We start from the raw sequence: 17405 nt of genomic DNA, 5'->3' as shown, positions 1-17405 counted from the left end.
AAATTATGTTATTTCACTTGGAGAGAGGTCACAAGAATTCTCTGAAAGAAAATTCACATAAAAAAATTTATTACTGTGGTCAAGGACTAATGGCATCAGTAATAACAAATTATTTAACAGAGTGCTTTTTCAATAACTATTTTCAATATTCTGATTTATCGAATATAAGTTGCATTTGTATCCAATCATGTGACAATAGGGGCTACTTTCAGTCATTCAAAATAAAACCAGAAAAACTTCAGTCAGGTGATCAACTAAAAAATTAGTAGAAATCATTTGAATGCATCCAAATTGATCATGTCCACTATTTTTGACAATGGTATACAGAGCTTTCCCCTTTTTTTTTAACTGAATGAACAGCTCAGACAACCAAATCTATCACATTCAATTATGAATCTGTCTCCCTGTTTTACTAAGATCAGAAGAAAGAGAGAATAAGAAATGTGCATTGCAAGAAGTAAAAGACTGGATCATTCTATGCCGAAAAAATATAAGTAAAAGGTATAAAATCAACAGGACAAATAACAAACTCAATAATAATGAAGATAATAATAAGTTAACGAATGTTTGAAAGGAAAGGGAAATTGCAAGACCTTTGATTGTAACTGCCTCTCTCCCTCTTCCAGTTCTCGTAATAACAATGATCTTCGATTTCCATCAAAATCTGCAGAGTTGCTTCCTGCTAGTCGTTCACATTCTTGTCGCACCTACGTACAGCAATCAAAATTAGTTCCGTCCCCTTGAGAAAAAGAAAGCAATTTTGGGGGAAAAAAAAAACCAGGAAAGTACTTGTTTGTGACTGAAGGTGCATGCTTCGTAAAATATACGTTTAAGCAAAAGCTTTCACATATTTGTATGTGACTGGAGTGTGTATGCCTCCTTGAAAATATGCTTATGCAAAAGCTTTCCATATTTTCATCTATTCTCAGCCTTCTATTTAAACTACTGCTAGCTTTGTTGCATGGCCTACATTGACGCCCACTCCCTCTCTAATTTACTAGGTGATATTCTAGCAGTGAAATGCATGTGCCTGTTTTTGTGTGCTCCGTAGTTTTTCAGTGTGCATGCTCGTGTGCGCATGCATTGTTATGTGGGCATGCTGGAGCACATGAGAGAGAGAGAGAGAGAGAGAGAGAGAGAGAGAGAGGGGGTGGGTGGGTGATTTTACTTCAAGAGTAAACACAAGACACAAGGATACATCTGCAGAAATAATTTAATTCTAGTGGTTATAGCCAGTCAAATCTTGATATTCATTAAGGACTAAGGAGAGTAAGCTAGTTAAAAGTATCAAATATATACTTGAAATGAAAACAGTCAAACAGTGTTAACAGTTTCAGGATAGTTTAACTAAGCTCATGACAGATAAATAAGCATGTTAAGAAGATCAACATTCTCCAGTTGTAAGAGTACAAAAGGAGCCAGCTTGTAATTGGTGATACGAAAACTGAACTGATGAATACCTCAGATTCAAGCTGAAGTGATGATATCTTTTCCAATATAAGTGAGTGCTTGACAGAATATTTCATTACAGGATCAGCACTAAAAGGTTCTAGCAACAGATCAAAGCGCAAAACCCCAATATGTAACCACGCACAGCCAAGGTTATATAAAGATTCTGCAATAAACAAGACGTAGTAAAATGTGCTGTATAAAATCGATAGATTCTGCACAATAAACAAGACTGATTAAAATGTGCTATACAAGATCAATAGGAGTAAAAGAGTTACGAGAGACAGCACCGCATTTGTGACAGTAACTACAGCTGATCTCTGTTCCTTTTTTTTTTTTTTTTTCTTTTAGGTATTAAAAGAGACGAGAGACAGCACCACATCTACAATAGTAACTGCAGTTGAACACTGTGCACTGTTTTTTGGTATCAATTATCTAATAGCAGCAGAACATACCATTGGATGGATGTTTTACATATAGCTTTTTAAGCAAGGGTTCTATAAGTGCATCCCACAGAGAAGCTAACACTCGATGACTTGATTCAGATAAGAGCGACTTTAATATCTTCAGATCTTCTTCCTGCACAAAGAAATGAATATTTTAGACAAAACATTGATTTCACAAAAAGGTGGGAAAAATGACTGCTACCAGATATCACATTACATGAAAAGAAATCTTAACCAACTGCCGGAAATCCATATTGTCAATTAAAAAAAAAAAGAATAGAAACCTATTTCCACAGTGGCTCTAAAAGCGATGCTAATTAAAATGTAAAACACGTTTGAAGAGCTCAAATCTTATAAAACGATGAACAAACAGAGTTTGATTTCCAAGAAAAATATCCCTGTAAAGGCACATCCTATGACTAAACTTTTTTTAAAAAATAAGATAAAATTGAGTAATTATAATTACCAGTTTACGTACAGACAAAAACATTATCATTGACCGCACAGATATACCTACCTGTAGACCACTCTTTGACAATTTGAAGAGAATGGATTGCATCTGACCAAACTTGTCTGGCTGAAAATGTCTCTTATGCACAAAAAGTATCTACAAGCAGTAAACAAAGAGGAAATACAATTATCAACATCTCTCAAACAAAAACAATTATGACAACCAAAATAGTACCTTTTTCAAAAGGAGATCAGCAGCGGAATGAAAAGAATCAAGTAAGTTCTCTTGCATCAGAGTATCTTTCCAGGTGTTTCTCGAGGCAACTCTAAGCTTAAAACAGTTCGCATCATAGTCCTTAATAGAAAAGCTATCTTGGCTGCAAGACAAACATTATCACTCAGTAAAAATGTGAAGACATAATAGGATGCTCAGCCACCATATGCTATGATTAACACCAGAGGATTTCATATCCATAGAGTTCGAATCAACAAGAAATGACACTCTTTGACCAACATTAAGCAGTGAAATTAAACTACGTAGCATCAATCATCTAACAGTTAACTCTAATAAGTTTGGAAGAACATGAGATACGAGATTTCACAGAAAGAAGCGCGTTGATAATTCATCTTACAGAATCATGGAAATAGCTGCTGCTGTTGTCTGATGCACCAAATGACACGGCTTCTCGTCACTACAGCTCTGCAAGTGATATTAAAAGGAGATGATAAAGTACAATATCGTACTAAAAGAATAGCTTTTACATGTATATCCCCGCAAAATCATCTGCTTATAGTATAACCTCATAAATATGTGTTTCAATATGTAACCTCAAAGAGATTTCTTAAACAAATACCATCATCTTAGGTTGAGGAGTCATCCTATTTATGGGGAAAGTGGATTTTCTATGAGAACAAGGTTTTTCAAAGAGTTTCTTCAGAGAAAAATCTGTTAATGATAGAGGGAGGTTTTTCAGAGAGGATCATTTGTTATTTTAAGAGTTCATACTGAAGAATTAGCCTTTAAGGGCCAGATATAATTACTCAGATGATAATTTTGCAAAGGCATAAGTGTAAAATCTAGAGAACTGTGTAATATGGTCTAATAACAAACCTTAAGAGCTCCAGCAGAAGTATTCCACATAGAAGAATGGTAATTGTACCACATTTCAAGAATACAAGCAGCAATTTTCACATGCACTGCCAGTTTAACAAGAGTGAAAGTTCATGACCAACTGAACAGCCATACAATTAGTAAAACGGAAGATACTAAATCAAAACTGTGCAATTACCAGAATCCACTTTTGTCCATGCATCTAAAATCCATAGTAACATTTGATGTGGTGTAAACTCAATAGGACATCTTGACGACAACTCAAGAGAGTAGTCCAAAGCATCCTTCAGCAGACCAGATATGCTGAATTTAACCTGTTGCAAAAAAAAAATGATTGAAAAGAATGTTTTAGAAACTGTCTTCAACTTATATTTAAAGAACTTTGCATCAAAAAACACTTATATTCAAATGCATGCAGCAGAGAAAAGCTGCTAAGTTTAAGAAAGTGGTTCCATGCATGAGTTAAAACATTTAACAACAGAAGTGCCATTACAAAGGACGATGACCGACTACCTATTCAAGACTATAAGTAATGCACAAAATGACAGAATGGTTTCATGCATGAATTAAAACATTTAACAACAAAAAGTGCCTACACAAAGGACAATGACTGACTACCTATTCAAGACTATAAAGTAATGCACAAAACGATAGAATGGTTGAGATATAATAAAGCCAAGAAACAAATACAACACAGAAGAACTATAAAGAACAAGAAAGATAGCAAATCTATTTTCGCGTGCATATTACAATATATGTAATGTCTGTACACATGCCATTAGAATCAATCCATAACAATATTTCAACCCTGAATACAACCATTATATTTATATTTGTTTTATATGACCTTCTATACAACCTTCTTGCAATATAGACAACAGATTATCCAGTAGATAATCTTTAAAATCATCAGAAATCATACAAGCTATTTCCAAATAAACTTAAGACTGTAATTTGACTTGCCAAGTTATACAAACATAAAAACCATAAAGAACATTCTTATGCCCGTAAGAACAGGAATTTTAAAAGGGGTGAAGGCACAATGTCTAAGGATATCAATTTAAAAATAAAAATATTATTCAACAATTCCTTTTTTGTCAAATATATGAAAGAGTACTTGGGGAAACAACATCCATCTTTTACATATTTTTGGATATTCCAATTACTATCAAATATCATCGAGATATGACTAATTCCAGCATATCAATTTTAACACTAGGAATTGATTAGTGCATATAAGTAGTCATATGAATCCAGCCGTATCCACCCGTTCCTTTCTATCAGCTCACATCCTTAGACGATCCAGTGCTCCTTACTCTCCACCTTGTTTTCCCTTTAATGATAATCCCGCACTAGGAACCACAAACTCAGAAAGATCTATGCAATAATCAACTAAACCCCCCTGCCCCCCATGTTGTTGCCACTAGCATCTAGACAAGTCTAACTCAGCCTGTTACAATTACTTTGACAACAATATCTTCTTCCCACTATCTCTAGCCACATCCCTATAATCTCCATAAAGCCAAATGTCGATAACCTTGTCGAGAGAGCAACCTTCGAAGTGCCCAATCCTATTCCGATACCAGCGCTTCTCCATTCCCTCTCAATTGCTTTTACTAGCAGTGAGCACTATTTAGTCTAAATTAGATTACCGAACATAATTATTTCAGTCGACTCGGTTCGTTTTGTTAGTAATTAGGTTCAGTTCGGTTTTTCTAGTTCTTATGATCAAACAACTTAATATGACACAAACGTGAGAGAAACAGTTAGATCTAGTAAACAAGGAAATATGCAACAACAAAACTAAGTTATCAAATAAAACTCAAAAATTACCAGATCATAAGAATCTTCCAAGGAAGCCCTGACTAAGTCTTTAAGTAACATTACATCAAAGTTAAAGCTCTTCAAGTCGAGAACAGGAAGCGCTAATAACCAACCATAGAAACCAGATCTGCTATGCAAAATTCCAGGAGAGAATGAGCAACATGAAGTGCCTCCAAATACCGAAGAAAAACTTTCTTCCGTAGATTTCAGAAGCAATTCGAGATTCCTCTGCTCCTGCATGACCTTTTCGGAAAGGCCCTACAAGGTATAAACTCAATGAGAAAGATACAACAATATTATGCACTAATTCTCTTGAATATTTACAACAAACCTTATGCAACACCTCCAACTCAGACACAGCATTGGAACCATATTCGTTAGATTTAGTTGCCTCAATAACGCTAAGGCAAACACCTAAAAAACAAAGAAAGACACGACATTGATAGTTAAAGCACTGAGCTAAGTGTGATAATTCAGTAAGTTAAAATTAACTTCAGACAACAGAAATCAATCTGTAAGATTAACCACAAGCCGTAAATTCGAGCAAGCACCATTATGTTGCAGATAGTTGGTAGTTGGTACAGTTAGAAAACAGTAATAAGATTTACAAAATGACAATTCGACAGTGCCAAATCGTGGAACTTTCTGTTTATCAATTAAAGCCCTTTATCTTCACCATATAATCTTCAGGTAAAGAATATTAAGCCCTTTATCTTCAGACATATTTAAAGAATGTCTTAAGTATTTCATAGAGTAATAATCTCCAAACAGCATGTGATGCACTATTTAAGCAGCAGGGATAACGCAAACGCAAGCAGATTACTTAGCACTTGAAGTGATCGATCTCCCCTCTAGAGCTAAGGAGCAATTTTCCCCCAAAACAACTCGAAAAAACTGTCACAACTTTCATCAACTAGAACACAGTAACACAAGGTGAACTGGTAATTTTCTTCTAATGACGTTCACGAACTAAGAAAGACAGTACTAGGGCAGTCATGCACATCCAGGAGAGTTCTTTCTCCAAACCGTTAGACAAGAATTCTTTGAAGCAACTCCTTTTCACACATTCTAACAAGAAGAAATACTCAAATCTGAGAGAATATTTATACACTCTATTTGAGGGCCATCATGTTTGAGACAAAATAGAATACCTTCTGTTGCCAGCCGCCGAAGCTCAATGTTAGTTGATAAAACAGCATTCCTTAATAAATGATCATCTGCAGAGGACATTCATGGTTAGTTAATTAAGTAATTTATATGCCTTATGATATCAAATATGAATTCTAAAATACAATACCACTAAGGTTTTGATTTGACAACTTTGTACGAGGCCAAATAGTATAAATTAAAGCCAAAAGTTCCTGAACTTTCTCAAACATATTAGCTGAACATGGCAGAAGGGGATGGCCACCAGATTTCCATAATGTTGGCTTTTCTACATGCACATTCAGAGCTGGAATAAGGTTCAAAATCTTCATCTGCACCAGAAACCTGAGTTATTACACATACATTATCAGGGAGAAGGTACATATAAAGGTATGAAGGAAAAAGAGACATACCAACTCGAATCTAGGTTCTAACTTTAATATTTCCTTTTTAAGAAAATAGCAAGCCACTGCTAAGCTTTCAGACTGAGATGAGGTTATAGACTTTGAGATCAATGAATGATATTCTAGAAGGTTCGAGTACATCTGGAGCAGCTTCTGTGACCCCACAATCACTTCAAGCACCTTCCTCTCCAAGGATTGTAGGGATTCTAGTAAAATTTTCTGGTTTTCCTCGTAGGGAAAATTCCTGTCAGCATCCCATTGTTGATAACTAATGCGCAACAAGCTAACTGAATCAATTGCATTACTAAGACGTTTTTGGCACTTTTTCAGGGTGCCCAAACCAGCCAAAGAATCCACCAACTTCAAAGAAAGCAATTGAAGAGGGTACACATTGACATCAATCTTGTGATAAGCAATCACCTCCCTCCAGCATTCTAAGATGCATTTCCAAATGGGATGACCCTTTTCTTTCTCAAGGAAGGCACCAAATTCCGTAAAGAATGGACAATGATGTTGCAGTAGGGAGCCATACCACTTAAACCACACAATATACAACGAAAAATCATTTCCAGTAGCTTGTTCAATAGCCCAGTTTGCAGCTATGAAAAGCATCTTATTGGCTCGTGCCAAGTCAAATTCTGGAAGCATATTACAAGACATGGCAGCTTGCTTGCCAGCAACATCTGGGAATATAAGATTGCGTATTGTGACTTCAGGTATGACCAAATTGACCAATGGATAGATGTCCATGCTCTTGTTTGATAAAGAAGATCTATGACTGATTTTGTTTAATACATAAGAAGAATATTCAGCACCCAGATACTCCAAATACATGCAATTTCTCTTGACACAAACTTCTTTTGAGTACCATGCCAAGTTCCTTAGTTTGTGGGGCATAGGCAATCCTCCTGGAAGAGACAGCGAATATGAACATCCAATGTCTGTCAAGAACCTCAGTTTCCCCTCCATAACAGCATTTATTCCCTCGAATTCGCCCAAAGAAGGCAGGTAAGTGTGCTCCCAACTTAGTTGAAGACTCCATAGAGGCTGGTTTCCTTTCATTAGAAGCTGCTGGAAGAGCTGAACCCAGCGTGCTAGCTCAAGAAGAGTAATACGAATACCAAGACGCAACCCTGCAGCTTTTGCATACATGTGTGCTTCAGTCATTGAAGAAACCAACTGGCTACCAGGTATGCCACAGAAAGTCAAGAATCTTTGCACATTATTTATCTCGCTATTATCACATTTTTCATTTCCATCAATTAGCCAATTTTGATCCATCAAAAAGATCTCCACTCCTCTGTTCCGCATTGCTCTAGAAACCTCACCATGCTTTGGATCTACTGAGAGAAACATTCGGAAATTGGGGTGGGCGTTAAGTATTAAAGGTTTCCCATCAACAGATCCACATTCATTAACTGTGATAGTCCCATCAGGCTCGACCAAAGAGTTAATCCTATCGAGAACCTGTTTGAAGATGAAATAACAGAGTCATACAATAAATACTGGCTATAATGAATCATAAATAAAGAAAAGAAATACCAGAAATCAACTATAGGTGTAGTCAACATACCGAAGGATTGCAGAGATTTGCATTGTCCAGAACAACCCATTCACCACATTCAATAGCCTTGATTAAGTCTCCAGAAACCCATTCAAAATTTACAGATTGCTGCATTGATTTGTTATGTTTTAAATCTGAAACAGATTTTAGGGTTTCATTCAGGTCATCAAGCGACCATGATAAAGGCAAGCGAAGCATTTCAGGATCTCGTTTCAGCTGCTCAATAATATCTTCTAGTAGGTTCAGGGAATCAAAAATTTCATCTTTCCACAAATCAAAATATGCAGAAGTGGATGAAGAATTTTCTTTCTTGGCTGCCACAAACTTAAACCATTTATCAAAAGTTTCCGTCTCAGTAATCAAACTCTTTGAGCTCTGATCCAGCTTTAGACAAAAATATTCATCAATGTAACATTCAACCTGGGATATGACTGCCTTATAATGGCGATAGAAACTGTACTGCTCAAAACATCCAAGCAGTTCAGAAACATCAGTTCCAGAAGAAAGATTCAATTCATTCAGTGCATTGCCGGTGAGCTGAGCCAACAACCGAACAAGAGAAGTTTTACCAGATGAGTGTGGGCCCACTAGAATGCATAACCATCCATACTGTAAACAATGCAATGCTGCTTCCAAGCTAGGAAGAAATCCTGGGAGTACATTCAACTGGTTATAATTTGAGACCTTTGAAGGCTGGAAATGATTCTTCTTTGCACATGCAGACCCCACAATCAAATATTCTGGATTTATGCAGAGCTTTGGATACCGACTTAGAACGGGCTTTATCCCAAAAACTGCTTCAAACAACTTCCTGACTTCGTTGCGGTCAGCTGCAGTGCGCATTCGCTGAAGGTAGACAGTACTTAAAAAGCAGTCTTCTTTTGAGCCTTGTGGTGAACCTTTAGGGAAGAAATTATCTACTATTAGAAAATAATATCAATAAGCAATGCAGATTATCGATATCGGACTGTTCCATGTAAAATCTGTCATATACCACTTAAAAGGGTAGTTTCTAGAAAAGCAACCAGACATTCACTTGGGGAATTTCCAACTCATGGCAGAAAGTTATTTTGTGTTTAAAAAAATGTTTTACACACAGGAATTTTTGCAAATAGGTACACAAATAGGAAATCAAGTTTTTCAAGAGATAGGAAATTTATTTTTTTTATCTAGAATATGTGCGTAAAGTAAGGGCAGATATATAGATATCTCAACAATATACGACCCCAAATTAACTAGAAAAGTAGAAGTACTGCACCTTCAATAATTTGGCATGACCGCAGGACATCACGCAAATTAAACTCCCAGGGAGAACCTTCATTGCCATACTTCCTATGAACCATAGTATCCTCATAGAGTTGGTAATTAAAGAGAATCAACTTAGAGAGAAGCTCTGATGGAATTGATGGATGGAGTGATCGACTAATGAAGAGATAATCATTCATTGACAGCTCATCAACATAAACCTAAAATCCATTGCAAAAACTATGTCAACTGCAGTATAATACTTAGAGCAAGAGCAAAATTCTAAAGATTGTTGATAATCACTAAATGATACATTTTAGTTAATCCAACCTTGGTGAAGCGATTTAAAAAGGACTTGGGAAGTCCTTTCCTGCCACCACCCTGAGAAGAAGGATTTTGGCATGCAAAAACTCTAAAAGAAGGCGGACATTTGAACACTTGACCAAGTTCCGGTATGTACACCTCAGCACGATGATCCAAAATGGCATTCAGACCCTATAATTTCAAATATATCTAAGAAGATGAAGTACAAAAAAATGAGTATATGCAACAAGCAAAAAGTGAAATAAAGAGTACCTCTAGGACAGATTGAGGAGCAAGGTTAAGCTCATCTAACAAAACCCAACTACCATTTTTCAAAGCCTGCAAATACAAAAATTACAAACAATAAATAAGAGGCCTATCGTAGCAAGAAATGGGTATTTATTTATAAAACTAAGCACTACACCTGGAGAAGGATACCATCTGACCAAGAAAACTCCATTCCGTTTTCACCTTGGACTGGTAAGTCTGATCCCAAAAGATCCATCATATCTGTCTGGCAAATGACAACAAGACAATTTTATAGGTCAACCAACTTGTGAAAAGCACATAAGTTAAGAGAAGATAGAATAATTGCAAAAGATACTTACCTGCTCAGATAAGTTGATCCGGACCACAGGATATCCAGAAATTCCTGCCAATGCCACAATCAAGCTAGTTTTCCCGACCCCAGGGCTTCCTTCCAACAAGACTGGAATGAAAGAAACAGTAAAATAATTGACTTCACGAAGAACATCAGATAAATTTTATTTTATACCAAACAAGACAGTTGCAGACCAGGTTTAGAAAGTTGCATCGCACGCAAAACACGCAAAAGATTCCTGCTGGTAGTTGGTGCAAGAAATTCATAGCCCTTTTGCATACAATTAAGAGGACCTGTAGAGGAAAAAATAATGAAGCGAATAAAAACAAGCACAATAATTGTTATTTCAATAATGAACTTTCAGGTTAGCAAAACCCAAATTGGCGGATATCTCTTGTATTAAAATGATTGGAAAGAAAAACACATCTAGAAATGGCATAATACGTGCGAGACACGGAGATTCACCCTATAAAAGGTATCAAGCTGATTTACAGGAGAAACTATAATAAGCAACAAAGATATAGCTCAGAAATGGCATTCAACAACAAGAAAACCTCATCCATAAAACCCAACCATTGGCTATTAGTAAATTGATGATTAGCAGCTGCATGGAAAGGTTTTTACTCTTCTAAATACCACAGGACCGTTGGTGCACATTTTTGTAAGAAGGAATAAAGAAACAGAAAATTACGTGTTTCCATCAACTATTGATGACTACTGAAATAGTGAAAGACAACCAACTTCTGCCTAACAGGTCACATACCCTTAGGAATATAGAAAGGCTGAATGCCAAAAAGTTCAGCTGAATCCATATGTAAGCTGGTATCAACATGCTTCTCATCACCACCCCATCCATAGTTTTCCATTTTACTCATCCCCACATCAAAATAGTCGCTTGCAGCCTTCTGTATTCATCGACATCAACGCATATTATCTCATATAAAAGAATTGCAAAGAAGAAATAGAGGTCGAGAAAATATAGAGCGTCATCCATTTCAAAGAGAAAGGAGAGAGAGAAAAACCAAGGATTTAAGTGCCCATCGGCACGAGCCGTATCCACCGTGCGGTATCGTGCCAACAAGATATCGGTACGATACAGCCCCCTTGCCGATGATACAGTTCAAAATCCTCTATTCTTTAAATGAGTAAGTAATTTTCTCAATAAAGTTCAAAAGATTTAATAAAGATACATAAGTAATTAGAATATTTTGTTGCTAAACAAAATAAATTTCCATGCCATTATGTGACGGTACACGTATTTTTTTGTGACTAGTACGCATCGGCACGGGCCGGCACGCACCGTGCCGGCAAGTTTTTGGAACGACCCCATGCCATGGCACTTAAATCCTTGAGAAAAACATTACAAACAATTAAAAATTTATTAGAGCTCTAAGTAAAGATGAAGCTAGATTGCCATGCAGTTTTATGATGCAATCAGATTAATATAGGGTCATCTGATAGGCAAATTTGAAGCACAGCGTGGTGATTTAATGATTTAATAAAAAACCCAGTAATGAATTACTAAGGCAATCAATTTGGCCATTAAAACTTCTTCAATGATTTAACTACTAAATCAATAGAAAATTGAAAGGGTGTCCCTACGTCAAGAGTTAACCTATTATTAATCCTAACACGGGGCGTGATCAGTCCTGGTGTACTAATAGGTAGGGATACCGGCCAACATGGACAAGGTTGAGTTTAGTCGGCTCTTTTACAATTAAGCACTTTTCAAGATCTAGAGAGATACATTAACCAATTTTCAACAAAAGAGATCAACTTATCTAGTTACATTTTTTTTTTCATAGAATGTAATTGGAAGTAATTAAGGATCGCAATTCATGCAGTAGTGTAAAAGAAGAACTAAATATACATCAAATATACATCAACTATTCATGTAAAAGGAGAATGAGGCAATTACTCATTTAGAGTACAAAAGGAAGAAAGAGAGAGAGGGAAAGTTATTCCACCCAGACTAGGCCTCATCACGCAGTTAAGAGTCCAATTAAATTAGTCAAATTTTGTTATACTGAGCCCAAGTCAGAAGACACATTTTATAACTTTTGGGCATTTCACATGAGTTCTTCCCACGAACATACTATCCAGACAGTCTAGTTATAGTAAAACTCCAAGCAAAAAGGGAGCTTGAATAAACGTAATTGCAAAGGATGGTCTCTTGAACTAAGGTCGCAGTTTTGTTGAACTTGTAAGGCATTCACCTGTAGTTCTCCAAGAACGAATGATAGAGAATCCTCTCTCAACTTGTTAGCATCACCTCTAGATATACCTGTCCCTGTAATGTAGTTTTTAGATTGCAACATCAGGAACAAGAAATTCAAAAATAGTAAACACAGCATCCATGAAATGAACGCGCAGTCCAAACAGCCATATAGGAGAGTCGAAATCTCACACTAAATGCTATTAATGGATTTAATATGCTGGACTATTCTACGTTGAAAAGAAAGACATTACAGTAGGTGCCACAAAATATATCAAATTATGGATAGATTTGCTAGAAAATTTATTGACATGCATATATTGGGGAAGTACTGTCATGAAATATTATTATAAGGCAATGGCTCCATATGCTAATCATATACATGTGTTTATCATACACGTGAAATAAATAGAGATACACTGCCTCTTAAGTTTATGTGTGACTGCGAGTGCGGTTAAGTCGTATGCGCACTGCTAAGGATTCAGCTATACAGGTATGTCAAGTGTTTAACCAGGATACAATTGCTATAACAGGGAAAACATTCTTAGAGAATACTTTAAAACATACCGAGTACTCAATACATTGTACTTCAAAGTCAAGCTCAACATCGAGTATTTGTAGTGAAGATTCATAATTTAGATATGATCTAGACTGGTTTCACAAATTACCGTAAATCAAGTGAAGAATAAATCGATGAGATAAACTAAACAAGCTTATAAAGATTAAAGGATTCCTTAACTAAAAATAAAAGTGATTAATCTTTTCAGTATAGACAGTCAAAATATTTTTAAAAATTCAATATAAAACCTATTATATCAACTGACAAATTGTCATTTTTTGAACCACTTGATTATTATCTAGAAGAGATTAATATGTAATGATCCTTTTTCCATAAAATTCAACATTTCAGGTCATATCAAACTGCATGTTCATCATTTCAACAGCCAAATGCTCTAAAAGAAATTTTTAAGAACGAAGAAACTAGGCCAGGAGACTTCCAAAATATTCAAGGACTATCAAGACATTTATACGTACAAACATGACGCATACACACATACATAAACTAGGAGTTGCATGCACACAAAGTATATGCACAAAGATAACTAACAAGCCCTGGTGACAAACAGAAGAATAGGAGGACTGAAAGGGTCCGGAGAAGAGATATATACCCAAACTAAGGCCATCAAGTAAGACAAGGAATAATCCATGTATCAACGCACTTCCCAGTCCAAGTCTTCCTTCTGTCCCATTTACAAATGAAATCCAGGATAACAGATCCCGTATTGTTAGTGTTCTGCCCTTGAACCACTGTAACAAGCAAAGTAGGGACTCATTGATTTAGAAGACGTCAAACTAAATAAATCCTCAAGGCAATTCAATAGATAATAAAAAAGTATACTGCAGAAAGCAAGAAACGGATTCTACTTTGTAGCCACATTTTGCCAATATATTACTTAGTATAAATATATCAACATTAACTATCCCCATGTAAATCATGTTCTTACAACTGCTACTAATGGAAAATGCGGCAACGGATCCTCAAACCTCGATGCAAGCTACAGTGTTGAAGTTCATGTCTAAATAGAAAAGGAGTCAACGGATACTCTAATATCAATACATGCTTCAGTATTAAAGTTCATATTTAAATAGCAAGAAATTGAAATATGGTTGCATCCTTGTTTCTCTTCTAAGTAATCTCTAACAAAAAGTGAATACACGGGATCTATTACACCTGTGAAATCATGCCTGCAACAATCAAGAAAAATCCTTATATGCTTATATCGCTCATATACACCTACAACCATTACATGAAGAACCAATCACACAAAATGCATCATACTATAATTGCAATCTTCATGACAAAGAAGTCTTCCTATAGATAATTTCATCTTACAACTTCTGCCTTTATCAGTAAACAAGCAACAACCATTCCTTTTAAATATAGTTTTTTGTCTTTAAATCATTAAACTACTGCAGTACCTAGTAAATCACAAAAAACTACTGGTTCTTCTCTTTGTCACCACACTACTCAAACAGGAAATACACAGGAAAAAATAGTTAGAAAATACAACTGATAAAATTTAAACAAAAAAAAGAAGCTCAAGTTCATGAATTCAGCCAGATGAAGTAAAAGCAAGAAATAAAACATGCCTGCCAGAAGTTGATAATGCAATCTGCTAAACAAGAAAGCTCTCGATTTGCAAATCTACATAAAGAAAAGGCAAGTCAGATTTCTATGAACAACCAATTCAAAGAAATTAAATCGATCTAAATACTCAAGTGAAAATGAATACGAACTTCTTAATAGCAATGGATTTCAGTTCATCAACTTCCATGACAGTTGGGACCCATATCTCGGTAAACCGATTTCGTAGAGCTGGCGATAGCTCCTTCTTACCATAATCGCCACCCGGGTTCATTGTGGCGAGGATAAAGAAATTATCGTGTGCTTCTATCTTCTCAAGAACAGAGCCACCTTTCTCAGGCAATGACTACAATAAGAGTCAACCCATGTTAGCATCTACAGCTTCACAGACATAATTCTTGAAGCAATTACATCTTGCAGAAAGAATGAAGCACTCATTAATTGTAAGCAACCAATACCAAATTTTAAAATGTATGCTAAAATAAAACTAACTAGAATAACAACAAGCATAGAAAACAGTTTACGCATGTTTAAGGAATTAATTTGGGTCAATGTTAGCACTGACATCGACACAGATCTCATAGACAGATTAATGAAAGAGACTGGAAAAAGACCACAACTTATAAGATGTTTCTCTACTAAATCAAAAAGAACAACGAACACAGTGAAAGCAAAGTGTACTTCTTTTTAACTAAGATTGACAGTCCCTGCAAATCGAAATACTAACTATCAAGCAGAAAAGGTTCCAGGGCACTTGTTATACCCCAATTATAAACCATGCAGTATCTTACTTACTAGACAAGTAAAGGTGAGTGCTATCAGTCCTGTGATTCACTACAACAGGCTTATAAAAGCCAGCAAAATAGTGAAACCAAGTAGCTAGGATGACAAAACCTAACACAGTTATGTGGGCAAACAAAGAAATCATATGACAAGACTTCACGACTAATTTTCATATCAAGGAAAATGGATGACTTTAAAGGACAGAAAAGAAATCAAACTTCTTTATGATATTTGGATTTTGGACAGAAATAATGTTACCAAGCCTAGATATGCTGCCCGTTACTAACACACACGTACAGGGAAATCCAATTCGAAAGGAGATGAAATAAAAGTCTTCCTAATCACAAGTTATATGCAAAGCATATAAGGAATAAAAGTCAAAAAAATATCAGCCAAAAAGGACGTCTTAGATCAATTAAATTTCAGTAGTCTGAAACATAAAGTACCCAAGAAAATCAGAATCTTGAAACCATAATCATCAATATCTTAGGTGCATATAGTATTCTCATAAACCAATTTCTGCTCAAACAGAAATAAATAAATAAATAATTTCTATTTCATTTACTAGGTCATTTGTGTGCAAGCATATTGGTAAATCACGGTATTACCCACCAATTTCCGGTCCAGTTCTAAAACACTGTTCAGACGTTCAAGTACGCTATCATCTGCCAGAGAGATTTCATCCACAAGAAAGATATCTCCATCCTTCATTGCTTGTACTAGTGGTCCATCCTGCCAAAGAAATATGGTCTGCCATTTTTCTTTCAGCCTCATCAGGTCATCAATATATCGTTTAAATTCAACAACATCCTTTTTAGGAATATAAAGATTTTTAGTCTTATTCTTTTCATAGTTATCTATAATTCCACTTAGCTGGTTTATTGTAGAAGCAGCTTCTGATATGTCAAAAGATAATGCCTGAAATAAAGAAAATTTTCATGTGAAGTTATGTTCGCAAATAGTAAAGTCAAAATCAGCCAAAACAGAGGAAAAAGGTCCAAAAACCAGATGACATACAGTATCTCCAGCAGTGCAAGAGAAGAACATGGACTGCTGCAGCTTAGAAACGAGATTTTTAAAATCCGCACTTAATCTTGACCTATCACGCACTGGACAGTATCCCTACAAAGATATTGCCACCGTCAACAAATTATTGACCTACAAACTTCGAAAGAGAACAAATAGAACCACATAAAAGTGAGAAAAGTAAACTAAAAAATTTAAACTAACCCCTATGAAATCCGAGGTTTCAGTGTACTGATGGCAATTCAGAATGTGCAATCTTGCCCCAAGAACAGCACTCAACACCTGGCATACAGTGGTTTTCCCACCACCAGTTTCACCCACAAGGAGGACAGGCTCGCGCAACTCGTAGCAGCGTTTGACAAGAAAATATAGCCTCCACATACTTTTGGTCCAGGTAATGCTGCAAGAACAATTTTCTATAAGAAAATGACACCGGAGGGCAAATGTATCAAAGAGCACACAATGAACTTGAACTAACTTTCCAAAATCTTGCCGTATTCTTGGGTTTTTCATGAGTTTGGAGACTTCATCCTCCCAGCCTACCTCCTGCATTTAAAAAGAAAATGTAAACAGAAATTATCAAAAAAATGGATGAAGAGGTCAATAAAATCAAATGGACACTTGCGCAAATCATCACATAAATAGCTGCTACATTTCTTGCTATTCTTAGGCATGCTAGTACAGTTACATTA

The 17405-nt window shown here is 35.9% G+C and overlaps 1 protein-coding gene across 3 annotated transcripts in view; it reads right to left on the bottom strand.

Moving 5' to 3' along the window:
• The window catches only part of LOC109713930 (midasin), a 41828-nt gene that overhangs the window by 12646 nt on the left and 11777 nt on the right, over positions 1-17405 (bottom strand). For 2 of the 3 annotated variants that reach the window (XM_020238240.1, XM_020238242.1), the window contains exons 18-46: positions 17192-17259; positions 16918-17113; positions 16705-16809; positions 16300-16605; positions 15057-15250; positions 14910-14964; positions 13928-14066; positions 12760-12833; positions 11307-11448; positions 10738-10836; positions 10551-10651; positions 10367-10456; positions 10216-10281; positions 9970-10134; positions 9653-9860; positions 8404-9293; positions 6840-8297; positions 6578-6758; positions 6432-6497; positions 5612-5694; positions 5290-5538; positions 3635-3770; positions 3457-3542; positions 2978-3045; positions 2581-2722; positions 2413-2502; positions 1905-2028; positions 1461-1615; positions 594-707 (exon numbers count right to left, since the gene is read on the bottom strand). In XM_020238240.1, the coding sequence (XP_020093829.1) occupies positions 594-707; positions 1461-1615; positions 1905-2028; positions 2413-2502; positions 2581-2722; positions 2978-3045; positions 3457-3542; positions 3635-3770; positions 5290-5538; positions 5612-5694; positions 6432-6497; positions 6578-6758; positions 6840-8297; positions 8404-9293; positions 9653-9860; positions 9970-10134; positions 10216-10281; positions 10367-10456; positions 10551-10651; positions 10738-10836; positions 11307-11448; positions 12760-12833; positions 13928-14066; positions 14910-14964; positions 15057-15250; positions 16300-16605; positions 16705-16809; positions 16918-17113; positions 17192-17259 (5850 nt within the window). The remainder of the gene's footprint in view (positions 1-593; positions 708-1460; positions 1616-1904; positions 2029-2412; positions 2503-2580; positions 2723-2977; positions 3046-3456; positions 3543-3634; positions 3771-5289; positions 5539-5611; positions 5695-6431; positions 6498-6577; positions 6759-6839; positions 8298-8403; positions 9294-9652; positions 9861-9969; positions 10135-10215; positions 10282-10366; positions 10457-10550; positions 10652-10737; positions 10837-11306; positions 11449-12759; positions 12834-13927; positions 14067-14909; positions 14965-15056; positions 15251-16299; positions 16606-16704; positions 16810-16917; positions 17114-17191; positions 17260-17405) is intronic. The other variant, XM_020238241.1, reaches the window with a different exon arrangement.

Source organism: Ananas comosus, linkage group 8 (genome assembly GCF_001540865.1).
Source record: "Ananas comosus cultivar F153 linkage group 8, ASM154086v1, whole genome shotgun sequence".
NCBI lineage: Eukaryota > Viridiplantae > Streptophyta > Magnoliopsida > Poales > Bromeliaceae > Ananas > Ananas comosus.
This window is presented reverse-complemented; position numbering and strand designations above follow the sequence as displayed.